At 41.1% G+C, this 24,861-nt stretch overlaps 3 protein-coding genes across 11 annotated transcripts in view; 1 reads left to right on the forward strand and 2 right to left on the reverse strand.

Annotated features, from left to right (window-relative positions):
- Positions 1 to 24,861, forward strand: part of LOC133546178 (gastrula zinc finger protein XlCGF57.1-like) — a 206,690-nt gene that overhangs the window by 104,235 nt on the left and 77,594 nt on the right. For 4 of the 8 annotated variants that reach the window (XM_061892050.1, XM_061892049.1, XM_061892048.1 and 1 more), the window contains 2 exons: positions 1,405 to 1,659; positions 10,234 to 11,488. In XM_061892050.1, coding sequence (XP_061748034.1) covers positions 1,405 to 1,659; positions 10,234 to 10,490 — 512 coding nt within the window. In that variant the 3' untranslated portion in view covers positions 10,491 to 11,488. Of the gene's footprint in view, positions 1 to 1,404; positions 1,660 to 9,187; positions 11,489 to 13,021; positions 13,410 to 24,861 lie in introns of those variants that run through there. The other 4 variants (XM_061892051.1, XM_061892053.1, XM_061892052.1 and 1 more) reach the window with 4 other exon arrangements.
- The window catches only part of LOC133546182 (zinc finger protein 568-like), a 99,862-nt gene that overhangs the window by 38,006 nt on the left and 36,995 nt on the right, over positions 1 to 24,861 (reverse strand). The window lies entirely within an intron of this gene.
- LOC133546175 (zinc finger protein OZF-like) overlaps positions 15,356 to 24,861 on the reverse strand; it is a 396,978-nt gene continuing 387,472 nt past the window's right edge. For both annotated transcript variants that reach the window (XM_061892037.1, XM_061892039.1), the window contains one exon: positions 15,356 to 18,911. In XM_061892037.1, coding sequence (XP_061748021.1) covers positions 17,638 to 18,911 — 1,274 coding nt within the window. In that variant the 3' untranslated portion in view covers positions 15,356 to 17,637. The remainder of the gene's footprint in view (positions 18,912 to 24,861) is intronic.

The following is a 24,861-nucleotide window of genomic DNA, read 5'->3' on the forward strand; positions in this document are numbered from 1 at the left end:
AACAAGCACCTCTCTCAGGAACTGCTGATGTCATTCTACTGGTGCTCCATTGAGAGCATCCTGCCCTACTGCATCTGCGTGTGCTTCAGCAGCTGCTTGGCCGCAGAGAGAACGGCGCTCCAGAGGGTCATAAAGACCGCCCAGAAGATCATCGGATGCCCCCTCCCCTCCCTGGCTGACCTGTACAGCTCCCGCTGTCTCAGGAAAGCAGAGAGCATCCTGAAAGACCCACTCCACCCCGGACACTGCCACCTAGAACTGCAAGTACCTGGGCGAGTCTTATTTTGGCAGTTTGTCATTGAAAGCCTTGCTAGTCTAGGTCTTGAGGATTGTAGCTTTGCTTGTTTTGTGGCCGTCATCCTCGGTTCTATGTTCTTTACAGGTACAAAAATTGATGGAATGATCACTTAAGCCGCATACAGTAGTTCCACTTGTGGTGATCTTAGAATAGTCAGAAGTAACAAGGAGGTTTATGAAGGTTTAAAAGGACTCACTCACCCTGGTAGTTTGATTAATGAGTTAAGTGAGACAATGTTGGTGGCACAGCTTAGTGAAGGTTTTAAAAATGGGTGCATCCTTTCAGGACATATCTGTGTTCCAGTCCCCAAGAAGTAAACCTGTATCAACATGTTTACATAAAACTCACACACTCACCAAATACATTTTATACTGTAATCAAATCTAATAATTTCGCTTCCTGATTTTCACATGCATCAATAAGTGAAAGTGAACATTTAATTTCAATAACCAAAGTAGTCAACACTTGATTTATTAAAAGAACATAAAGGTGACTGACTTTCCTTCAGCGTGTTGTAGATGGTCTCCAATTCCTAAAGAGGAATTGTTAATGAAGATACTCCATAAAAAAGCACATAGTAAAACATGCTTTTGGTAAAAGTTCCTTTTGGCCCAGCCAACAAAATGACCACCAAAACGTATTTTGCATGATAACAAAAACAAACGATGAATGTTTTTTTTAAGTGATTTTGGTATTAGATTTTTTTTTATTTCCATGATATTGAAGTTATGTTAATGACAATGTCATTAAAATATTATCGTTAAGTTTAGAGATAAAGATTATGTGTAATAGACCGTATACAGAATTAAATATTTACCCACTTTACATCAGTGAAGTTAAGAATGCTTCAATCAATGATGCCTCGTATTTATAAAAACTTTTCAAATTGCCCCCCATTAAATTTCCAAGTCTGTTTTTGTACTCACTGTACCACTTTTGAATTATTTTAGGAAACAAATGGGTATTTCCTGTGTTTTTATTGGTTGTTTTGCTACACACTTTTAACACAACACAGGAAAGAACACAAATAATGTCATTGTGTTAACAGTGTCAGTTCAAAACTATTTCTATTCTCTCTTTATCTTATTTACTTATTTACCCAACAGACGACCAGCAGCCCCCTCACACTAAAGAGGAAGAGGAGGATCCACAAACCCCCCACATTAAAGAGGTAGAGGAGGATCCACAGTCCCCCCACATGAAAGAGGAAGAGGAGGAAGTGTGGATGAGTCAGGAGGGAGAGTGTCCTGTAGGGCAGGAGGAGGCTGATGTCAGCAAGTTTCCACTGACTGTTGTCTCTGTGAAGACTGAAGAGCATGAAGACAAACCACCTGAGTCCTCACAGCTTCATCACAGTCCAAGTAAGCACAACATTTTATTCTCAGGGCATTCAATCCATCACAACTGGACTCTTCACTTTGTCTTACAAGACCTTTGTCCTCTCATCCAAGTAGGCTTCATCACTTCATGCTCATACACTTCAAGTCTTGAATATAATCATTTGAATATAGAGGGGAACCACACTTTTTGGGGGATTTTTTCTATTTTTCACAATCATTATGAAAGACACAACGGTTGATATATTTACACAAAAAAAATCACATTCTAACTGGGCTGGGCGAAAAGGCCTTTTTTTAATATCTCAATATTTTTAGTCCACATCACGATACAGCATATATATGATATTTTGCCTTAGCCTTGAATGAACACTTGATGCATATAATCACAGCAGTATGATGATTCTATGTGTCTACATTCAAACATTCTTCTTCATACTGCATTCATATATGCTACTTTTAAACTTTCATGCAGAGAGGGAAACCACAACTAAGTCAAATTAGCAAAAGTGTATTTATTAAACAGTTATTAAGCAGTGGCACAAACATTCATGTCATTTCCAAAGCAGAAAGTGCAAGATTGTCAGAGACATTTTAAAACAAGCTATTAGTGCACTTTTGTGCATGATGAATATTATATATGTTGCAAAATTTTTATTCTATTTTTCCATTGTTAAAGAGAGGTCATCTTAATTTTTTCATTTTTTTCCACACATTTTTTCCATTGCATTTTATTGATGTTATTCTCCAATTAAAAATATGAAGTAATACAATTGTTAACAAAATTTGGACTCTGAGTTTGGACACAGATTCATCATCATCATCATCATCATCATCATCAGAATACTGGACGAAACTTTGACATAAATTTTTTAATATAAGTGTGACCTCAATATTCCTCGATAATAAGACTAAAAATATAGATTTAAGTACCATATTAGAGTGCCTCTTGTAGTATTCCACCTCGCCACATTGTGAGAAGTGGGGGCTAGCAGATACATGTTGCTATCATGTTTTAGCAGCGAGGAAGACAGCATTTGTGTTTACTTTTTTGTCGGATTCAAGTTTTAATGCTCTGCTAAATAAATTAATCACTATGCCTTCCAATATTAAGGATTATTTATATATATTTAAGAACAAATTCCCTACTTGACAGGTAGCAAAATGACTCCACAAAAAGTGAACTAGCAGCAGGACTCAGTAAATATTTTCTTAATTTTCTAATTAACTATAAAGAGTAACATCCATCCATTTTCTACCGCTTATTCCCCTTTGGTGTTGCGAGGGGCGCTGCTGCCTACCTCAGCTACAATCGGGTGGAAGGTGGCATACACCCTGGACAAGTCGCCGTCTCATCGCAGGGCCAACACAGATAGACAGACAACATTCACACACTAGGGACCATTCAGTGTTGCCAATCAACCTATCCCCAGGTGCATGTCTTTGGAGGTGGGAGGGGGCCTATCCCCAGGTGCATGTCTTTGGAGGTGGGAGGGGCCTATCCCCAGGTGCATGTCTTTGGAGGTGGGAGGGGCCTATCCCCAGGTGCATGTCTTTGGAGGTGGGAGGGGCCTATCCCCAGGTGCATGTCTTTGGAGGTGGGAGGGGCCTATCCCCAGGTGCGTGTCTTTGGAGGTGGGAGGGGCCTATCCCCAGGTGCATGTCTTTGGAGGTGGGAGGGGCCTATCCCCAGGTGCATGTCTTTGGAGGTGGGAGGGGCCTATCCCCAGGTGCATGTCTTTGGAGGTGGGAGGGGCCTATCCCCAGGTGCATGTCTTTGGAAGTGGGAGGAAGCCGGAGTACCCAGAGGGAACCCACACATTCACGGGGAGAACATGCAAACTCCCCACAGAAAGATCCTGAGCCCGGGATTGAACCCTGACTACTCAGGACCTTCATATTGTGAGTCAGACACACTAACCCCTCTTCCACCGTGAAGCCTTAAAGAGTAACATGACAGTGGAAATTTCACAAGAATTCACCAAAAATCGGAAATAGGGAAAGATTTGATGCAGATGAACCAGGTGGCACCATGCAGTAAAAAAAATGGATGTTTTTGATAAACGAACAAAAACCGAGAGCAACAGGGAACTGTGAAGACAACAAAACAAACCGCTGAAACCCAGCAAAACACTCACAGGAAATGTGGAGCAGACGGCGTCCACAAAATATGTGCGTACTCGAGCTTGACATCAAAAAGGATAGTCACCCGTGAACAAAGAATAATGTCCGGACAACAAAGGTAGCAAGAGGATCAATTGAAATAGTCTTGATTGCAAACAGAAAAAAGGTGAGGGGAAATGCTCGGGGACAGAAGTGAAGCTGCCACGGGAAAACACCAACAAAACTGGGAGAGCCACCAAAATAAAAGCACAGGACAGGAATTCAAACATTAAACAGCGGAAAACACAAACAAAATTTGCCAGATGTGACAAATGGAGTGTCAGAAATGAGCTGAGCCAAGATTGACAGGCTGGATAATGAGGGAGAAGCAATCTAGTGTCATGTCAGCACACTGGGACTGGAAGGCAGGATTCACACAATCTTCTTCTCACTTCTCTCTCATGTGGAGACTACAGTCCGCATGACAGAAGTCACTACTACAACTACTCTTATTTCATTTAAATGTATTTTTTACTTACAAATTATTGTTATTATTGTTTTTTCATGGACATCCATCATCTGACATTGTTATCCATTACATCATATGTGCATACATCATACATCTATTGTCTGCCTGAAAGATCAAAATATTATTTTTTGTTTATTTCCCAACGATGACACCTGCACCCCTCCCCCACAAAAAGAGAAAAACAGCAAAAAAACAGAGTAATAATAATATTAATAAAATTAATAACGATAATAATAATAAATAGTATAAACAGATAGTAAATAAATACATAGAAAAAAACTATATACATATAGGGAGTAATCTTTTTTTTTTAAACAGTTTAATCACTAATTAGAAAAACATAAAATTAGTCTTATGTGGCGTGACATAATGGAGCCAGTATTCCCAGTATGAAGTACATTTCTCTAGTTTATAAATAATAAAAGCTGTTATCTCCTGTGTTTTATAAATGTCCATTGTGATTTCCATCCATTTCTTCAAAGTTGGGCTCTCCTGTAATATCCATTTCCTGGTAATGCTCTTTTTACAAACCACTAGTAGGATATTCATGAAGTATTTCTCCTTTTTCAGCCAATCCTGAGGTGCGATGTGTGAAAAACAGAATGTTACTTTCAAGGGGTGATTTGAAAATATCCTGTAGAGCTTGGTGTATCTCTTTCCAATAGTCCTTTATGGCAGAGCAGTCCCAGAAAACATGCTAGTGGTTTGCCTTTAGATTCCCACAATTTGTCCAACAGGCAGGGGAGTTGTTATCATACTGAGACTTCTGAGAAGGTGGAATAAAACTTTCCCAGCCAAACTCTCCACTTGGGTGAGCTGCTACAAGTCCATTGATATCTCCTTTTTATTGTCCATTCTTCCTCAGATATAGTTATCCCTCCTTCCTTCTCCCATTTTGTTTTAATATATAAAGTTGAATATGATTTCTTATACAAGCATGAAACACTTCTATCAATAGTTTCTGAATTATATGCTTTTGTAAATAGTTCAATGAAACAAATGCTTGTCTTTGTTACATTTTTCACCTTCATATTAACAAAATGCTGCAACTGCAGATATCGATAGAAGTCTTGTTTTTTTTTAAAATGTGTCCTTTTAAAGGGGAACATTATCACAATTTCAAAAGGGTTAAAACAATAAAAATCAGTTCCCAGGGGCTTGTTGTATTTTTTGAAGTTTTACTCAAAATTTTACCGGTCTCGGAATATCCCTAAATAAAGCTTTAAATTGCCTTATTTTCGCTATCTTCGAAACCACTGTCCATTTCCCTGTGACGTCACACAGTGCTGCCAATGTAAACAAACAATGGGAATACCACAGCAAGATATAGCGACATTAGCTCGGATTCAGACTCGGATTTCAGCGATTTAAGCGATTCAACAGATTACGCATGTATTGAAACAGATGGTTGGAGTATGAAAGTATTGAAGAAGAAACTGAAGCTATTGAGCGAATAGCTATTGACGCTATTCATAGCCATAGCATGGCCGAATAGCTGCGTTAGCATCGCCTGTAAAATGTGCAGACCAAACGATCAGGACTTTCACATCTTGTGACACTGGAGCAACTTAAATCTGTCGATTGGTAAGTGTTTTTTTCGCATAAAATGTGGGTGGAAGGAAACGTAATATAGTTGCAAATGCATCTGCAGGTTATCCATACATCTCTGTGCCATGTCTGCTTTACAACCGCCAGTAAATAGCATGTTAGCATCAATTAGCATAGCATGTTAGCATCGATTAGCTGGCAGTCAACATCAACAAAACTCACCTTTGTGATTTCGTTGACTTTATCGTTGCAAATGCATTTGCAGGTTATCTATACATCTCTGTGCCATGTCTGCTTTAGCACCGCTGGTAAATAGCATGTTAGCATCAATTAGCATAGCATGTTAGCATCGATTAGCTGGCAGTCAACATCAACAAAACTCACCTTTGTGATTTCGTTGACTTTATCGTTGCAAATGCATCTGCAGGTTATCCATACATCTCTGTGCCATGTCTGTCTTAGCACCGCCAGTAAATAGCATGTTAGCGTCGATTAGCGTAACATGTTAGCATCGATTAGCTGGCAGTCACGCCGCGACCAAATATGTCTGATTAGCACATAAGTCAACAACATCAACAAAACTCACCTTTGTGATTTCGTTGACTATAGTTGCAAATGCATCTGCAGGTTATCCATACATCTCTGTGCCATGTCTGTCTTAGCATCGTCGATAAAATGTGGAGACACTCTGGTACATTCAATGGGGGTCTGGCGGCAGACACTTTGGCATCTTGGGGCCAGTGGTGCAACTTGAATCCCTCCCTGTTAGTGTTGTTACACCCTCCGACAACACACCGTCGAGGCATGATGTCTCCAAGGTTCCAAAAAATAGTCGAAAAAACAGAAAATAACAGAGCTGAGACCCGGTGTTTGTAATGTGTTGAAAATGAAAATGGTGGGTGTGTTACCTCGGTGACGTCACATTCTGACGTCATCGCCTCCAGCGCAATAAACAGAAAGGCGTTTAATTCGCCAAAATTTACCCATTTAGAGTTCGGAAATCGGTTAAAAAAATATATGGTCTTTTTTCTGCACCATCAAGGTATATATTGACGCTTACATAGGTCTGCTGATAATGTTCCCCTTTAATAGTTTCAAAACTGAGCATTTTTTAATCTTTCATTACACTACATGAAGCTGAATTATTTTTTGTTGATCTCTATTGGCAGAGTTTGAAATCGGTACAGCAGTCTTGGAAGTGCATTCCTTTTAATACGATCAATTCTACAGCTAAGGCGAAAAAAAGGAATTAAGTTCCATCGTGCTATGTCATCTTTTATTTTCTTATGTATGGGTAGATCATTTTATACTGATAATGTTGTTATATATTTTGATAAAATGAGGCCCAGGTATTTAAAAGACATATCAGGGGGTATATATATATATATATATATATATATATATATATATATATATATATATATATATATATATATATATATATATATATATATATATTGTCTCCATCCATTTTGGATGGAGACAATAGCTAAGTAAAACTTGAACTATAGAGATTAAAAAAACAATATAAGAAAATATTCCTTTGTGTGTGATTTTTGTACATAATTTCACTGCTTCTGGGTTATAATTATACGAGAGGAGTTGAGTTTTACTGATGTTGATTTTATATCCTGATAATAGACCCTACCGTTCAAATGAGTGCATTCATTTAGGAAGAGAGTATGTTGGGTGCCAGAGGAAGACTAAAATGTCATCCACATCTGGCCAATTTATACTCTCTCCCTTTAATTATGATTCCTTTAGAATTTCTCTAATCTGTTATTAATAGATTCTTCACAGAGAATCTTTGTTTACAAACTGAGCACTTGATTTTCCAGTGTGCATTCTTTTGTTTATCAAGTTTTTCTTAGAGCATCTTTTTTTTTTTTTTTTTTTCACAAACTGAGCACATTAATGGTTTGTCTCCATGTGTGCATAGAATCTTAAACTCTTCAACACAGAATCTTGTATTACAAACTGAGCACATTAATGTGTTTTTCTCCTGTGTGAATTTGTTTGTTTATCAAGTTTTGTTTACACAGCATCTTTGTAACAAACTGAGCACATTAATGGTTTTTCTTCAGTGTGCATTATTTTTTCTGTTATCAAGACTTTCTTCACAAATAATATTTGATTACAAACTGAACACATTAATGTTTTTCTCCAGTGTGTATTATTTTGTTTGTTAGCAAACTTTTATTCACAGAGTCTTTTATTACAAACTGAGCACATTAATGGTTTTTCTACTTTGTGTAATTTTTTGTCTGTAATCATACGTTTCTTCACAGATAATATTTTTATTACAAACTAAGCACATTTATGGTTTTACCCAGTGTGTAATTTGTTTTATTTGTTATCAATAGTTTCTTCACAGATAATCCTTTTTTTTTACAAACCGAGCACATGAGTGTTTCTCCAGTGTACATTATTTTGCTTGTTATCATGTTTTTTTTCCAGAGCATCTTTTATTACAAACCGAGCACTTTAATGGTTTTTCTTTAGTTTGTATTATTTTGTCTTCACGCAGAATCCTTTCTCACAAACTGAGTACATTAATGGTTTTTCCCGAGTGTGCATTCTTTTGTTTGTTAGCACTTTTTTTTACAGAGCATTTTTTATCACAAACTGAGTACATTAATGTTTTTTCTTCAGTGTGCATTATTTTGGTCATCAAGTTTTTTCACAAAGACTATTTTATTACAAACTGAGCACAATAATGTTTTTACTTCTGTGTGTATTTTTTTAATCTGTTATCAATAGATTATTCGCAGAGAATCCTTGTTTACAAACTGAGCTTTTGAATGTTTATTCTCCAATCCGCATACTTTTGTTTATCAAGTTTTTCACAGAAAATATTTTATTACAAACCGAGCACATTAATTGTTTTTCTTCATTGTGCATTATTTTGTTAGAGTTTTTCACAGAACATCTTTAAAGGCCTACTGAAAGCCACTACTAGCGACCACACAGTCTGATAGTTTATATATCAATGATGAAATATTAACACTGCAACACATGCCAATACGGCCTTTTTAGTTTACTAAATTGCAATTTTAAATTTCCCGCGGAGTTAAAACATGGCGGAATGATGACGTTTATGATTACGTGTGCGCGTGACGTCACAAATTGTTGGGGACATCTTGGCTCACGTCCACAGACGGCTAATAGTCGTCTCTGTTCAACGCGTAATTACAGAGTATTTTGGACATCTGTGTTGCTGAATCTTTTGCAACTTGTTCAATTAATAATGGAGACTACGAAGAAGAAAGATGTTGGTGGAAAGCAATGGATTCAAAGATAATAATTAGTATGTGATCCTAGTTCAAATTTAACAGATTATATAAAACAACTTGTGTTTTATTTTATTGCTAGGACAGCAGGTGACCCCAGAGATCCTCGAGAGGGTTAGAGCTGGGCCAGCCAGGGTTAGTGAAGTCCCATCGTCAAGTGCAGCAGCCCCGAGATGCAGCCCAACATAGCATCTCCAGGTGTGTCTGGAATGCAAGCCAAGCTACGACCACCTCCTGCATTGTTTGATGAAGGACCAGCATCAAGTCCTTCTGATAGTGGTTCTTCCGATGTCAGCTACGTGCCGAGTGGGTCATCGACGTCGGATCCGTGTCAATCTGACGGGCCGCCAGATCCCACACGTACTCCCAAGATGCGGGAAGAGGGCGCCCACAAGGTACCGAAGTACATCATCTTTGAGTCGTGCCTCCAGAGTCTCGTCAAGTGGTGTCACTGTCCAGCCTGTGGCAGCCAGGACATAAGCCCTTCTTGGGATTGGAACGGTACACAGCTGATCATGACCATACAATGTACATCATGTGACCGGAGGAGTAGGTGGAGCAGCCAGCCAAACATTGGCCCTTATGCCGCGGGCAACATCCTGCTATCTGCTGGCATTCTCTTGGCTGGCGGATCTTCTGGCAAGGTATTGCAAGTGCTGAACAGCATGGGAGTGCAGCGTCTACACCGCCTGGAGAGGGGGAACTTCTGGTTGCCTAGTGGAAGTCACATTCAGAACATCCACAAGGACCATGGCCACCTCTTCCCAATTTGTGCTCTTGGACAACTGCACGGTAGAAGTATGCAAAAGAAATGTCTCAAACCAAGTAAGTAGGCAAATAAGTTGCCCGAAAGCAGTGAGGGAATAGCAATATTTTACTGCACATCTTTTGAAAGTGCCCTGCGTTGAGGTGGCGACTTGTACAGGCTGTACGCCGCCTTCCGCCCGATTGTAGCTGAGGTAGGCACCAGCTCCCCCCGCAAACCCAAAGGGAATAAGCGGTAGAAAAATGGATGGATGGATCTTTTGAAAGTCAAAAAATTCAGATAAACTTGTGAATAGATAACCAGTTTTCAAGTTGACTGGAACATTTTGTATAAACATTGTTCTATTTTAAATGTATGTTTAGTCTCACGCTCAGCAGTGAAACTGGAGGAGGTTGTCAACAACAAGTCCCTGCTGAAAGATATCGCCATGCTGTCGAGTAAACACCAGACTTCCAAGGTAGAGGCGTTCCATAGCCTTATCATACAGGTAAGAATTAGGCTGATTGCCTGTCGGTGGTTAGCACCTGCCACTAGGACTTTGGGGGCCAGGGAGCAAATTACTACAACAGTGGTTCTCAACCTTTTTTCAGTGATGTACCCCCTGGGAACATTTTTTTAATTCAAGTAAATCAGAGCAAAGCATTTTTGGTTGAAAAAAAGATAAAGAAGTAAAATACAGCGCTATGTCATCAGTTTCTGATTTATTCAATTGTACAGTATAACATGTACAATAATATGTTTTGGACACTCGGGTGAAGAGAGGGGCGGAGCTTTCTACCGATCACCACCTGGTGGTGAGTTGGCTGCGATGGTGGGGGAGGATGCCGGACAGACCTGGGAGGCCCAAACGCATTGTGAGGGTCTGCTGGGAACGTCTGGCAGAGTCTCCTGTCAGAGAAAGTTTCAATTCCCACCTCCGGAAGAACTTTGAACATGTCACGAGGGAGGTGCTGGACATTGAGTCCGAGTGGACCATGTTCCGCACCTCAATTGTCGAGGGGGCAGATCGGAGCTGTGGCCGCAAGGTAGTTGGTGCTTGTCGGGGCGGCAATCCTAAAACCCCTTGGTGGACACCAGCGGTGAGGGATGCCCTCAAGCTGAAGAAGGAGTCCTATCGGGTCCTTTTGGCTCATAGGACTCCGGAGGCAGTGGACAAGTACCGACAGGCCAAGCGGTGTGCAGCTTCAGCGGAAGCGGAGGCAAAAACTCGGACATGGGAGGAGTTCGGGGAAGCCATGGAAAACGACTTCCGGACGGCTTCGAAGCGATTCTGGACCACTGTCCGCCGCCTCAGGAAGGGGAAGCAGTGCACTATCAACACCGTGTATGGTGCGGATGGTGTTCTGCTGACCTCGACTGCGGATGTTGTGGATAGGTGGAAGGAATACTTCGAAGACCTCCTCAATCCCACCAACACGTCTTCCTATGAGGAAGCAGTGCCTGGGGAATCTGTGGTGGACTCTCGTATTTCTGGGGCTGAGGTCCCTGAGGTAGTTAAAAAGCTCCTTGGTGGCAAGGCCCCAGGGGTGGACGAGGTCCGCCCGGAGTTCCTTAAGGCTCTGGATGCTGTGGGGCTGTCTTGGTTGACAAGACTCTGCAGCATCACGTGGACATCGGGGGCGGTACCTCTGGATTGGCAGACCGGGGTGGTGGTTCCTCTCTTTAAGAAGGGGGACCGGAGGGTGTGTTCCAACTATCGTGGGATCACACTCCTCAGCCTTCCCGGTAAGGTTTATTCAGGTGTACTGGAGAGGAGGCTACGCCAGATAGTCGAACCTCGGATTCAGGAGGAACAGTGTGGTTTTCGTCCTGGTCGTGGAACTGTGGACCAGCTCTATACTCTCGGCAGGGTTCTTGAGGGTGCATGGGAGTTTGCCCAACCAGTCTACATGTGCTTTGTGGACTTGGAGAAGGCATTGGACCGTGTCCCTTGGTAAGTCCTGTGGGGAGTGCTCAGAGAGTATGGGGTATCGGACTCTGTTATTGTGGCGGTCCGCTCCCTGTACGATCAGTGCCAGAGCTTGGTCCGCATTGCTGGCAGTAAGTCGAACACATTTCCAGTGAGGGTTGGACTCCGCCAAGGCTGTCCTTTGTCACCGATTCTGTTCATTCATAACTTTTATGGACAGAATTTGTAGGCACAGTCAAGGCGCTGAGAGGTTCCTGTTTGGTAACCGCAGGATTAGGTCTCTGCTTTTTGCAGATGATGTGGTCCTGATGGCTTCATCTGACCGGGATCTTCAGCTCTCACTGGATCGGTTTGCAGCCGTGTGTGAAGTGACCGGAATGAGAATCAGCACCTCCAAGTCCGAGTCCATGGTTCTTGCCCGGAAAAGGGTGGAGTGCCATCTCTGGGTTGGGGAGGAGACCCTGCCCCAAGTGGAGGAGTTCAAGTACCTAGGAGTCTTGTTTACGAGTGGGGGAAGAGTGGATCGTGAGATCGACAGGCGGATCGGTGCGGCGTCTTCAGTAATGCGGACGTTGTACCGATCCGTTGTGGTGAAGAAGGAGCTGAGCTGGAAGGCAAAGCTCTCAATTTACCGGTCGATCTACGTTCCCATCCTCACCTATGGTCATGAGCTTTGGGTCATGACCGAAAGGATAAGATCACGGGTACAAGCGGCCCAAATGAGTTTCCAGGTCTCTCCCTTAGAGATAGGGTGAGAAGCTCTGCCATCCGGGAGGAGCTCAAAGTAAAGCCGCTGCTCCTCCACATGGAGAGGAGCCAGATGAGGTGGTTCGGGCATCTGGTCAGGATGCCACCCGAACGCCTCCCTAGGGAGGTGTTTAGGGCACGTCCAACCGGTAGGAGGCCACGGGGAAGACCCAGGACACGTTGGGAAGACTATGTCTCCCGGCTGGCCTGGGAACGCCTCGGGATCCCCCGGGAAGAGCTAGACGAAGTGACTGGGGAGAGGGAAGTCTGGGTTTCCCTGCTTAGGCTGTTGCCCCCGCGACCCGACCTCGGATAAGCGGAAGAAGATGGATGGATGGATGGATGGTGATGTTTTTTTTATATTGCTGAGTAAAATATTGAAAAAACATTGACTCATTGTCACACCTATGGATCATGTTTTGTTTTGTCATGTTATGTTTTTGATTTTGGACAATCAGTCACGTTTTGCACTTCCTGGTTTTGTTTGTTTCCAGGCCAACCTCATGAGTTTTCACCTGTCACATCCCTGTTCTCAGCCTCACACCTGTTTTCACTAATAGTCACAGCTATTTAAGTCACTCTTTTTCTTGTCTTCGTCCTGGGATCTTCACACTCACACGCACCCTACCCATGCTGTCCAAACCTTTACGCCCTGTCCACAGTTCCATGCCGAGTAAGTTTATATATTTATGCCACAGTGCACTCTTTTGTTTCATGTCTTTAGTCTTGCCATCGTGCTGTTTAAGTTTATAGTTACATTTTCTTTCATGCCCTTGAGCAGGTGTTTTTGTTTCACGTTTGTACTGTTTAGCCAAGTTTCTTCCTCTTTGTGAGCGCCCTTAGTTTGATGATTTTTGATTAGAGTGTTTAAATAAAAACATGTACCTGAATTCACGCCTGGCTCGTCCTGTAATCCCGCTGCGTCGAAGGAGCACACTCAATCCACGTCAAAGCCTGACACTCATATTGTATTGAAAGTACCTTAATGTGTCTAAACATTGTTTATGTATGTTTAATTGTTCAATAACAAAAAAAAATAAATACAAGTAGAACTCGTTAGCAAATAAACTCTTATAATAACATAAGTAATGTTGAAGTCTTATTACATGACATATCAATATGTATATTAAATATAATTTGAATAGTTGGCAAGTAAACAAAATGCATTTGCCATACCTAATTGTATTATATCAATTATAACTCAACCCCACACTTTACAACATGTATTCACACTTTGTTGTGTGAAAATATTTTACACAAACTTACATTCAATTATAGTAATCATTATAATATAATAAGATATATAACAATGTGTGTTCTGGATCTAAATTAATTCATGGAAAATAAATTGATTAACAATCCTTTTTACCTGGAAACTTATCTCCTTAAGTGTGCAAATAAAGTCTTAGGTATTACTTGTATTACATTTGAATAGAACCTTATTGAGCATATTAACAAGATTATGTTAGAAAATGTGCTGAGTATGAAAAATGTCATTTTGAATTTGCGTACAGGATGTAGAATGACAATGATCTTCACCCACCATAAAACAAATCAGGAAGATTGGAGAATGTGGAAGGAAGTTATGACTGTTATCATTTTCCACCACAAGGGGGCGATGTTGGTGTCGATATCAATGACTAGTCATGATCAGACCCCGACCTAAAGGCCTACTGAAAGCCACTACTAGCGACCACACAGTCTGATAGTTTATATATCAATGATGAAATATTAACATTGCAACACATGCCAATACGGCCGCTTTAGTTTACTAAATTGCAATTTAAATTTCCCGGGAGTTTTTTCTTGAAAACGTCGCGTAACGCTTGACGTCACAGGCTGTTAGGAAATATGAGCGCTGCACACACACACACACACACACACACACACAGCTAAAAGTCGTCTGCTTTAATCGCATAATTACACAGTATTTTGGAGATCTGTGTTGTTGAATCTTTTGCAATTTGTTCAATTGATAATGGAGAAGTCAAAGTAGAAAGATGGAAGTGGGAAGCTTTAGCCTTTAGCCACACAAACACACGGTGATTCCTTGTTTAAAATTCACAGAGGTGAAACTTTACTATGGATCACAGCGAACATGGATCCCAAACGAATGTCAACCAGCAGGTTTCAGTGAGAAAATTGTGGTAAAAAGTCTCTTCTTAGATCAGCTTGTGCCGCCCATAAAGCAGCCGTCGACTTCCCTGAGACACTGGCGTCAACACACCCGTGAACACACACATCTGACTATCAGGTACTGTTAAACTCACTAAAACACTAGCAACACAATAGAAAGATAAGGGATTTCCCAGAATTATCCAAGTCCATGTGTTTAAAAACATCTGAATCCGTCCCAATGCAATCGCATTTTTTTTTAACTTATTTTTTTTTTCTTGTCCTTGGTTATCAATATACTCAAACACGAATCTTTCATCCTCGCTCAAATTAATGGGGAAATTGTAATTTTCTCGGTCCGAATAGCTATTTTTGTTGGAGGCTCCCATTAAAATCAATGTGAGGATGTGAGGAGCCATCAACATGTGACGTCATCGTCTGCGACTTCCGGTAGTGGCAAGGCTTTTCTCTTAGCAAGCAAAAGTTGCAAACTTTATCGTTGATGTTCTCTACTAAATCCTTTCAGCAAAAATATGGCAATATCGCGAAATGATCAAGTACGACACATCGTTTGGATAAGAAAATCTCATTTCAGTAGGCCTTTAAATATATATATATATATATATATATATATATATATATATATATATATATATATATATATGTATATATATATATATATATATATGTGTGTGTAAATAAAATCCTCCATATTGGCAGCCATAGTGATTCATTTATTCAGCGGAGCAATACAACTTGAATCTGACAAAAAAGTAAACACAAATGCTGTCTTCCTCGCTGATAAAACATGATAGCAACATGCATCTGCTAGCTCACGATCGCCCCCACTTCTCAGTGTGGCGAGTTGGAGTACTACAAGAGGCACTCTAATACAGTGCTTAAATCTGTATTTTGATAATGATGATGATGATGATGATGATGTATCTGTTCAAGTGAACAAATGGATCCACAAGGGACAACAACCCTTTCCACAGACTACACACACATCATAAACATCAATATTAGAAGCCCAGAACAATATATTTGAAGAAGACTTTAGAGTTGAAAGTGAAGATGTGAGGTGAAATAAGTACAAATGCAGCAATAAAAACAAGCAACTCCACTCACGATGACTCTAAAGTTCAGTGATGTGTTGCTAACTTCAGACTTTTTCTTCTTTGTTGATGTTTTGCTGTAGTTAACATCCATGATGTAACAATGCTGCTCATCTACTAGAGTCCACATTTTGTTAAATATTTTATTCATTCATACTTTTAATTGGATAATAACATCAATAAAAATACATAGGAAGAAAATGTGTGAAAAAAAACCCCAAGTGAAAAAAGATGTCCTCTCTTTAACAATGAGAAAATCAAATAAATTAGTAGCTACATACATGATATTCAGTACATGCACACAACTTAAAAACTCCAGGACAACATATAACAGTAGAAGATGAGAAGCACTACATACATCATCAAATATACATTCATATTAAAGGGTAACATTATCACAATTTTAGAAGAGTTAAAACCAACAAAAATCAGTTCCCAGTGGCTTATTTTATTTTTCAAAGTTTTTTTCAAAATTTTACCAATCATGGAATATCCCAAAAAAAGGCTGTAAATCCACCGTCCATTTTCCTGTGACGTCACATAGTGATGCCAATACAATCAAACATGGCGGACAGACCAGCAAGATATAGCGACATTAGCTCAGATTCAGATTCAGCGGCTTAAGCGATTCAACAGATTACGCATGTATTGAAACGGATGGTTGGAGTTTGGAGGCAGATAGCGAAAACGAAAGTGAAGAAGAAACTGAAGCTTTTGAGTGAATAGCTATTGAAGCTATTCTGCGATTGCCTTCTAACCAAAGAGTGCATCTTTTGACCACTGGAGCAACTTAAATCCGTCGATTGGTAAGTGTTTGTTTGGCATTAAATGTGGGTGGAGGGAAAGGCTGCAGGCAAATATAGCTACAAATGTACATACAGCTAGCCTAAATAGCATGTTAGCATCAATTAGCTGGCAGTCATGCCGTGACCAAATATGTCTGATTAGCACATAAGTCAATAACATCAACAAAACTCACCTTTGGGATTTCGTAGACTTTATCGTTGGAAATGCATCTACTTTGAGTGTCGCAGGATATCAACACATCTCTGTGCCATCTGTCGTAGCATAGCTGTCGTCGGTAAAATGTGCAGAACAAACAAGGGACTTTCGCATCTTTTGACCTTTGGTGTACTTGAATCCGTCAATTGGTATGTGTTTGTTTGACATTAAATGTGGGTGGAGGGAAAGGCTGGATGCAAATATAGTTACAAATGAGGCATAACGATGCAATATGTACATACAGCTAGCCTAAATAGCATGTTAGCATCGATTAGCATGCCATGCTAATCGATGCACACGCCACGTAAGTCACCTTGAATCCGTTCCTGATCGTGTTGTTACACCTCCGACAACACACCGACGAGGCATGATGTCTCCAAGGGACGGAAAACAGTAGTAAAAAAAAAAATAATAACAGAGCTGATTTGACTTGTGTGTGTAATGTGTTTGAGAAAATAGTGGATTGCTTCCCGTTGTAACGTCACAGGTGAAAGGTCATTGCTCCGACAGCGAACAATTGAAAGGCGGTTAAATCGCCAAATTCACCCTTTTAGAGTTCGGAAATCCGTTAAAAAAACATATGGGCTTTTTTCTGCAATATCAAGGTATATATTGACTCTTACATATGTCTGGTGATAATGTTCCCCTTTAAAATTGCAATTTAGTAAACTAAAAAGGCCGTATTGGCATGTGTTGCAATGTTAATATTTCATCATTGATATGTAAACTCTCAGACTGCGTGGTCGGTTGTAGTGGCTTTCAGTAGGTCTTTAAATTTAACAGTAGAAGATGAGAGGCACTACATACAACATCAAATATACATTCATATTAAACATGCTGTGTTTTTAAAGTACATTTAGCACAATCACTAAGTGTTTTTAAATCCCTGCAGCTTCCATGACTGTTACACACTTGTGTTTACTGACCTGATACTTATGCCAGAACGTCTTATCACACACAGTGCAACTAAATGGTTTCTCTCCAGTGTGTGTTCTCATGTGTCTGGTCATGACAAGATTTGTGGAGAAATGCTTCTTACAAACAGGGCAAGTAAAAGGTTTCTCTCCAGTATGTGTTCTCATGTGTGCGGACATGTTAGGCTTTGTGGAGAAAGTCTTCTTACAAACAGAGCAAGTCAAAGGTTTCTCTCCATTATGTGTTCTCATGTGTGAGGACATGTTAGACTTTGTCGAGAAACTCTTCTTACAAACAGAGCAAGTAAAAGGTTTCTCTCCAGTGTGTGTTCTCATGTGTGTGGAGATGTCAGGCTTTCTGGAGAAACACTTCTTACAAACAGAGCAAGTAAAAGGTTTCTCTCCAGTATGTGTTCTCATGTGTGTGATCATATGTTGCTTCGTGGAGAAACCCTTCTTACAAACAGAGCAAGACAAAAGTTTCTCTCCAGTGTGTGTTCTCATGTGTCTGGTCATGGCAGGCTTAATGGAGAAACTCTTCTTACAAACAGAGCAAGTAAAAGGTTTCTCTCCAGTGTGTGTTCTCATGTGTGTGGTCATGGCAGGCTTAATGGAGAAACTCTTCTTACAAACAGAGCAAGTAAAAGGTTTCCCTCCGGTGTGTGTTCTCATGTGTGTGGTCATGTGTTGCTTTGTGGAGAAACTTTTTTTACAAACAGAGCAAGTAAAATGTTTCTCTCCAGTATGTATTCTCTTGTGTCTTGTAAAATCAGTCTTCAGTCTAAATGATTTCCCACATTCAGAGCAGTCAAAGTGTTTGTTGTTAGTGTGATGTCTCGTATCACCTTTGGAGTCATTTTTACTCTCCAAAGGTTTTTGGATGTGGTCACTGTGATCAGAAGAGTGTGACATCATGTGGTCCATGTCTGACAGTGGAGCAAAGATGCTGTCTGGTTCTGACTTTATATCTTCACAATGCTCTCCATCAGCTTCTGTGATGTGTTGACTTACAAGCTCCGCCCCTCTGTTCTCCTCACTTTGACTGTGATGAAGCTGTAAGGACTGAGCTTCATCTTCATCATTATCCTCCACCAACCTTTGAAGCTGCTCCCACAGTTCCTCCTCTTCCTCTTTAATGTGGGAGGGGGTCTGTAGCTCCTTCTGTCCCACACTGGAGCTCCACTCCTGCTGCTTAGAGGGAATCTCTTCATGACTCTCTGCTGACACCTGCTGGACGTCTGCAGAACATAAAACACAAATGAGGTGTTACTGTATTGAAGTTTGCAGTATTCAAACTATTCACATGTGAGCTTTTTTTTTTTTTTCCCAAGATGGCGCTGCTGTAGTGGCTGCTGTTGGCAGGATCTCTGTGCTCTTGTGTCATCCTTTTGTGTTTCCCTCTTGTTTTCATGTGTTATTATATTTTTTTTTGCTTTTTGGTCCGGGACCCTTTGGGACTGTGTGACAAGGGGTGGCACTTTCGTGACCTCTGTGGTGCTTTTTTTGGGGACTTCTGGATCTGCCTCCCGGGAGCCTTTTGGCCATGGAGACCAGCTGCTGGGTCTCTGCCACACCGGAGTCTGTTTGGAGGGACTGGAGGAGATGCGGATGAGGGGACAGGACTGCGGCGCTAGCACTGAGCGCTGGGACGGAGAGGCTTCAAGGTGTCTTGGCTGGGTGAGCAGGTGTCGGACACCTCAGTCACCTTGGACGTATCCTCGCTCATCCATGCGGACTGGACATTGGCCGAGAGTGGAGTTGGCTGTCTTGGTTGCTTTGTTGGGTCTGCTTCTGTCTCTGGCCATGCTCCCTCCACCCCAGCGGACGATGGTGTGGAACACCGCAGAGGCCACCAAAGTGTATATGTTTATTTTACTTTTTATTCATGTATGTATGTAGAAGTGTCTGCTTGTATCTGCTGCTTTAATGTCTTTAATGTCCTTTGTGTTCTTTGATGTTTGATGTTTCCCTCTTACACACATGGAAGAGGGATGTGTACTATGGCTATGAGTTGTTTTTTCCCTTGGCCTCAGTCTGCACCCCCTCTCCAGGGCCCAGGCTAAGACCAATTTTTATTTTATTTTACTTTAATCTTCTATTTTTTTCTCCCATTACCCCCCCCCCCCTTGTTTACCTGTATCTCATCTTTTTTGTAAGGGGCGCTGGAAGCCGGCAGACCCGTCAACGATCCTGTTCTGTCTCCCTGTAATGTTTGTCTGATCTTGAATGGGATTGTGCTGAAAATTTTAATTTTCCTGAAGGAACTCTCCTGACGGAATAAATAAAGTACTATCTAATCTAGGCCAAATAGACAGTGATGGGCAAACTACCTGGAACATGTAGTAAGCTAGGCTACAAGTTACTCTCCATTAAATGTAGCTAAGCTATCCTCAGAGAATTGTAGCAAGCTACACTACACGCTACACTGCAAAAGCAGCGTAAAAATACCCATCATCTGAAACAGGTAAATTCCCAAACAAAATGAAAATAGCTAAAATTGCACCAATTTATCAGAATGGAGACAAACACCAATTTACAAATTATAGACCTGTTTCTTTACTTCCACAATTTTCTAAAATTATTGAAAAACTGTCCAATAACAGATCAGAGAGTTTTACAGACAAACATAGAATATTAGATGAGAACCAATATGGATACAGAGCTAATATTTCAACTTCGATGGCTGTAATAGAAATGACAGAAGAAATGACCAATGCAATAGATAGTAAAAAAAAAAATATGCGGCAGCAGTGTTTATTGATCCAACTAAAGCATTTCACACAATTAATTACAATATTTTAATCAAAAAACTAGAACGATATGGCACCAGAGGGCTGGTCTTAAACTGGATTAGAAGTTATTTAACCAACAGGAAACAATACGTGAAGCTAGTTGAACACACTTCTACAACACTAAATATATCCTGTGGTGTACCTCAGGGATCAATACTAGGACCAAAATTATTCTATCTTTATACGTCGGCCCCGCGGGACTCCTCGGGGAAGTGTGGGCGACGGCCCCACAGGCCCGGGCAAGCCGCTTGCGTGCTGACCGAAAGGAAGTGTCACCGAACGTTCGGCTTGGCTGGTAGGCATCCCGGCCGGGAATCCAGAAGCCAGTAAACACGCTAGCGGGTCGGGCTTCACGGTGGCAGAGGGGTTAGTGTGTCTGCCTCACAATACGAAGTTCCTGCAGTTCTGGGTTCAAATCCAGGCTCGGGATCTTTCTGTGTGGAGTTTGCATGTTCTCCCCGTGAATGCGTGGGTTCCCTCCGGGTACTCCGGCTTCCTCCCACTTCCAAAAACATGCACCTGGGGATAGGTTGATTGGCAACACTAAAATTGGCCCTAGTGTGTGAATGTGAGTGTGAATGTTGTCTGTCTATCTGTGTTGGCCCTGCGATGGGGTGGCGACTTGTCCAGGGTGTACCCCGCCTTCCGCCCGATTGTAGCTGAGATAGGCGCCAGCGCCCCCCGCGACCCCAAAAGGGAATAAGCGGTAGAAAATGGATGGATGGATATATAAATGACATTTGTAAAGTTATAAAATACTGAAAGTTAGTATTATTTGCGGATGATACAACAGTGTTTTGTTCAGGAGAGAACACACAGAAGATAATACAAATAATAACAGAAGAAATTTAATCAAAAAGATGGTTTGACAAAAACAGACTCTCTTTGAATCTCGGTAAAACTAAAATAATGCTATTTGGTAAAAGTAGAAAAGAAGTGTCAAACACAAATACAAATAGACGGAATAGAAATTAAAAGAGTAAATGAAACCAAATTTGTAGGTATAATGATTGGTGATAAAATGAACTGGAAATCTCATATAAAAAAGCAAAACATGTTCTGGTGGAAGAGGGGTTAGTGCGTCTGCCTCACAATACGAAGGTCCTGCAGTCCTGGGTTCAAATCCAGGCTCGGAATGCGTGGGTTCCCTCCGGGTACTCCGGCTTCCTCCCACCTCCAAAGACATGCACCTGGGGATAGGTTGATTGGCAACACTAAATTGGCCCTAGTGTGTGAATGTGAGTGTGAATGTTGTCTGTCTATCTGTGTTGGCCCTGCGATGAGGTGGCAACTTGTCCAGGGTGTACCCCGCCTTCCGCCCGATTGTAGCTGAGATAGGCGCCAGCACCCCCCGCGACCCCGAAAGGGAATAAGCGGTAGAAATGGATGGATGGATGGATGTTCTGGCCCAAAAATCACTTCATATTCTCTACTGCTCACTAGTGTTACCATATTTGAGTTATTGTGCAGAAAAATGGGGAAATAACTGCAAAAGTACACTTCATTCATTAACTGTGTTACAAAAAAGATCAGTTAGAACAATACATCATGTTGGATATAGAGAACATTCAAACAATTTAATCATTGAATCGAAAAAACTGAAATTCCACGACATAGTGAATTTGCAAACAACTAAAATTATACACAAAGTAAACTATAACCTGCTAGCCAAGAATGTACAAAAAATATTCTCAAAAAAAAGAGGAGGAAAATAATCTTAGAGCAAAATGTAATTGAAAACATTTGTATGCACGTACAACACTTCAGACCTTCAGTATATCAGGATGTGGAATTAAATGATGGAATGGATTAAGCAAAGCAATCAAACAATGTACTAATATCATCCACTTCAAGAAACTCTTCAAACCTAAAGTGTTTACAAAGTAGAAAGAAAAAGAACCATTATAATAAACATTCTGAATTTATTTCATCCATCCATCTGTTCATTTTCTAGATGTTCTTACTCATCTCACAATATGAAATGTAACTTACTTCACTGAGAATTATTTATTTATTTTTATTGTGATTACTTATGGAGTATATTGTCAATAAATTGAAAACTAGAAGTGAACAAAAGTTTTAGCAACTTTTATGTAAAAGAAAAGGGGTAGGATTTAAAGGGGAACATTATCACAATTTCAAAAGGGTTAAAAACAATAAAAATCAGTTCCCAGTGGCTTGTTGTATTTTTGGAAGTTTTTTTTTCAAAATTTTACCGGTCTCGGAATATCCCTAAAAAAAGCTTTAAAGTGCTTGATTTTTGCTATTTGCGATGCGACTATCCATTTCCCTGTGACGTCATACAGTGCTGCCAATGTAAACAAACAATGGGAATAGCACAGCAAGATATAGCGACATTAGCTCGGATTCCGACTCAGATTTCAGCGGCTCAAGCGATTCAACAGATTACGCATGTATTGAAACGGATGGTTGGAGTATGAAAGTATTGAAGATGAAACTGGAGCTATTGAGCGAATAGCTATTGACGCTATTCATAGCCATAGCATGGCCGAATAGCTGCGTTAGCATCGCCGGTAAAATGTGCGGACCAAACGCTCAGGACTTTCGCATCTTTTGACACTGGAGCAACTTAAATCCGTCGATTGGTAAGTGTTTTTTTCGCATTAAATGTGGGTGGAAGGAAACGTAATATAGTTGCAAATGCATCTGCAGGTTATCCATACATCTCTGTGCCATGTCTGCTTTAGCACCCCTGGTAAATAGCATGTTAGCGTTGATTAGCGTAGCATGTTAACATCGATTAGCTGACAGTCAACATCAACAAAACTCACCTTTGTGATTTCGTTGACTTTATCATTGCAAATGCATCTGCTGGTTATCCATACATCTCTGTGCCATGTCTGTCTTAGCACCGCCGGTAAATAGCATGTTAGCGTTGATTAGCGTAGCATGTTAGCATCGATTAGCTGGCAGTCACGCCCCGACCAAATATGTCTGATTAGCAAATAAGTCAACATCAACAAAACTCACCTTTGTGATTTAGTTGACTTTATCGTTTCAAATGCATCTGCAGGTTATCCATACATCTCTGTGCCATGTCTGCCTTAGCATCCCCGGTAAAATGTGGAGACACTTTGGCACATTCAATGGGGGTCTGGCGGCAGATTTCTTGCCAGTGGTGCAACTTGAATCCCTCCCTGTTAGTGTTGTTACACCCTCCGACAACACACCGGCGAGGCATGATGTCTCCAAGGTTCCAAAAAATAGTCGAAAAAACGGAAAATAAAAGAGCTGAGACCCAAAGTTTACAATGTGTTGAAAATGAAAATGGCGGCTGTGTTACCTCGGCGACGTCACATTCCGACGTCATCGCCTCCAGAGCGATGAACAGAAAGGCGTTTAATTCGCCAAAATTCATCCATTTAGAGTTCGGAAATCGGTTAAAAAAATATATGGTCTTTTTTCTGCACCATCAAGGTATATATTGACGCTTACATAGGTCTGCTGATAATGTTCCCCTTTAATAAGCTCTGCTTATTCCTACTCCTTTTCCAACATGTTGAAAAGACAAACTGGAAATTGTGAAGTATCATGTTGGATGCTTGCATGTTCCAAATAAACTCAAACTCAACTCAACTAATACTTGGTTGGCCTTTTTTGGATGGTTAGAGAGGACCTCCCATTGGCTCCATTGCAAGTGGACTTTTATTTATATTTATGAGTTAGAATTAGGGCTGGGCAATATATGGAATATACTCCATATATCGTGGGTTTCAATCAATCAATCAATGTTTATTTATATAGCCCCAAATCACAAATGTCTCAAAGGACTGCACAAATCATTACGACTACAACATCCTCGGAAGAACCCACAAAAGGGCAAGGAAAACTCACACCCAGTGGGCAGGGAGAATTCACATCCAGTGGGACGCCAGTGACAATGCTGACTATGAGAAACCTTGGAGAGGACCTCAGATGTGGGCAACCCCCCCCCCCTCTAGGGGACCGAAAGCAATGGATGTGGAGCGGGTCTAACATGAAACTGTGAAAGTTCAATCCATAGTGGCTCCAACACAGCCGCGAGAGTTCAGTTCAGGCGGATCCAAGACAGCGAGAGTCCCGTCCACAGGAAACCATCTCAAGCGGATCAGCAGCGTAGAGATGTCCCCAACCGATACAGGCGAGCGGTCCATCCTGGGTCCCGACGAGCGGTCCATCCTGGGTCTCGACTCTGGACAGCCAGTACTTCATCCATGGTCATCGGACCGGACCCCCTCCACAAGGGAGGGGGGGACATAGGAGAAAGAAAGGAAGCGGCAGATCAACTGGTCTAAAAAGGAGGTCTATTTAAAGGCTAGAGTATACAGATGAGTTTTAAGGTGAGAACTAAATGCTTCTACTGAGGTAGCATCTCGAACTGTTACCGGGAGGGCAT

This window comes from Nerophis ophidion, linkage group LG29 (genome assembly GCF_033978795.1).
Source record: "Nerophis ophidion isolate RoL-2023_Sa linkage group LG29, RoL_Noph_v1.0, whole genome shotgun sequence".
Lineage (NCBI taxonomy): Eukaryota > Metazoa > Chordata > Actinopteri > Syngnathiformes > Syngnathidae > Nerophis > Nerophis ophidion.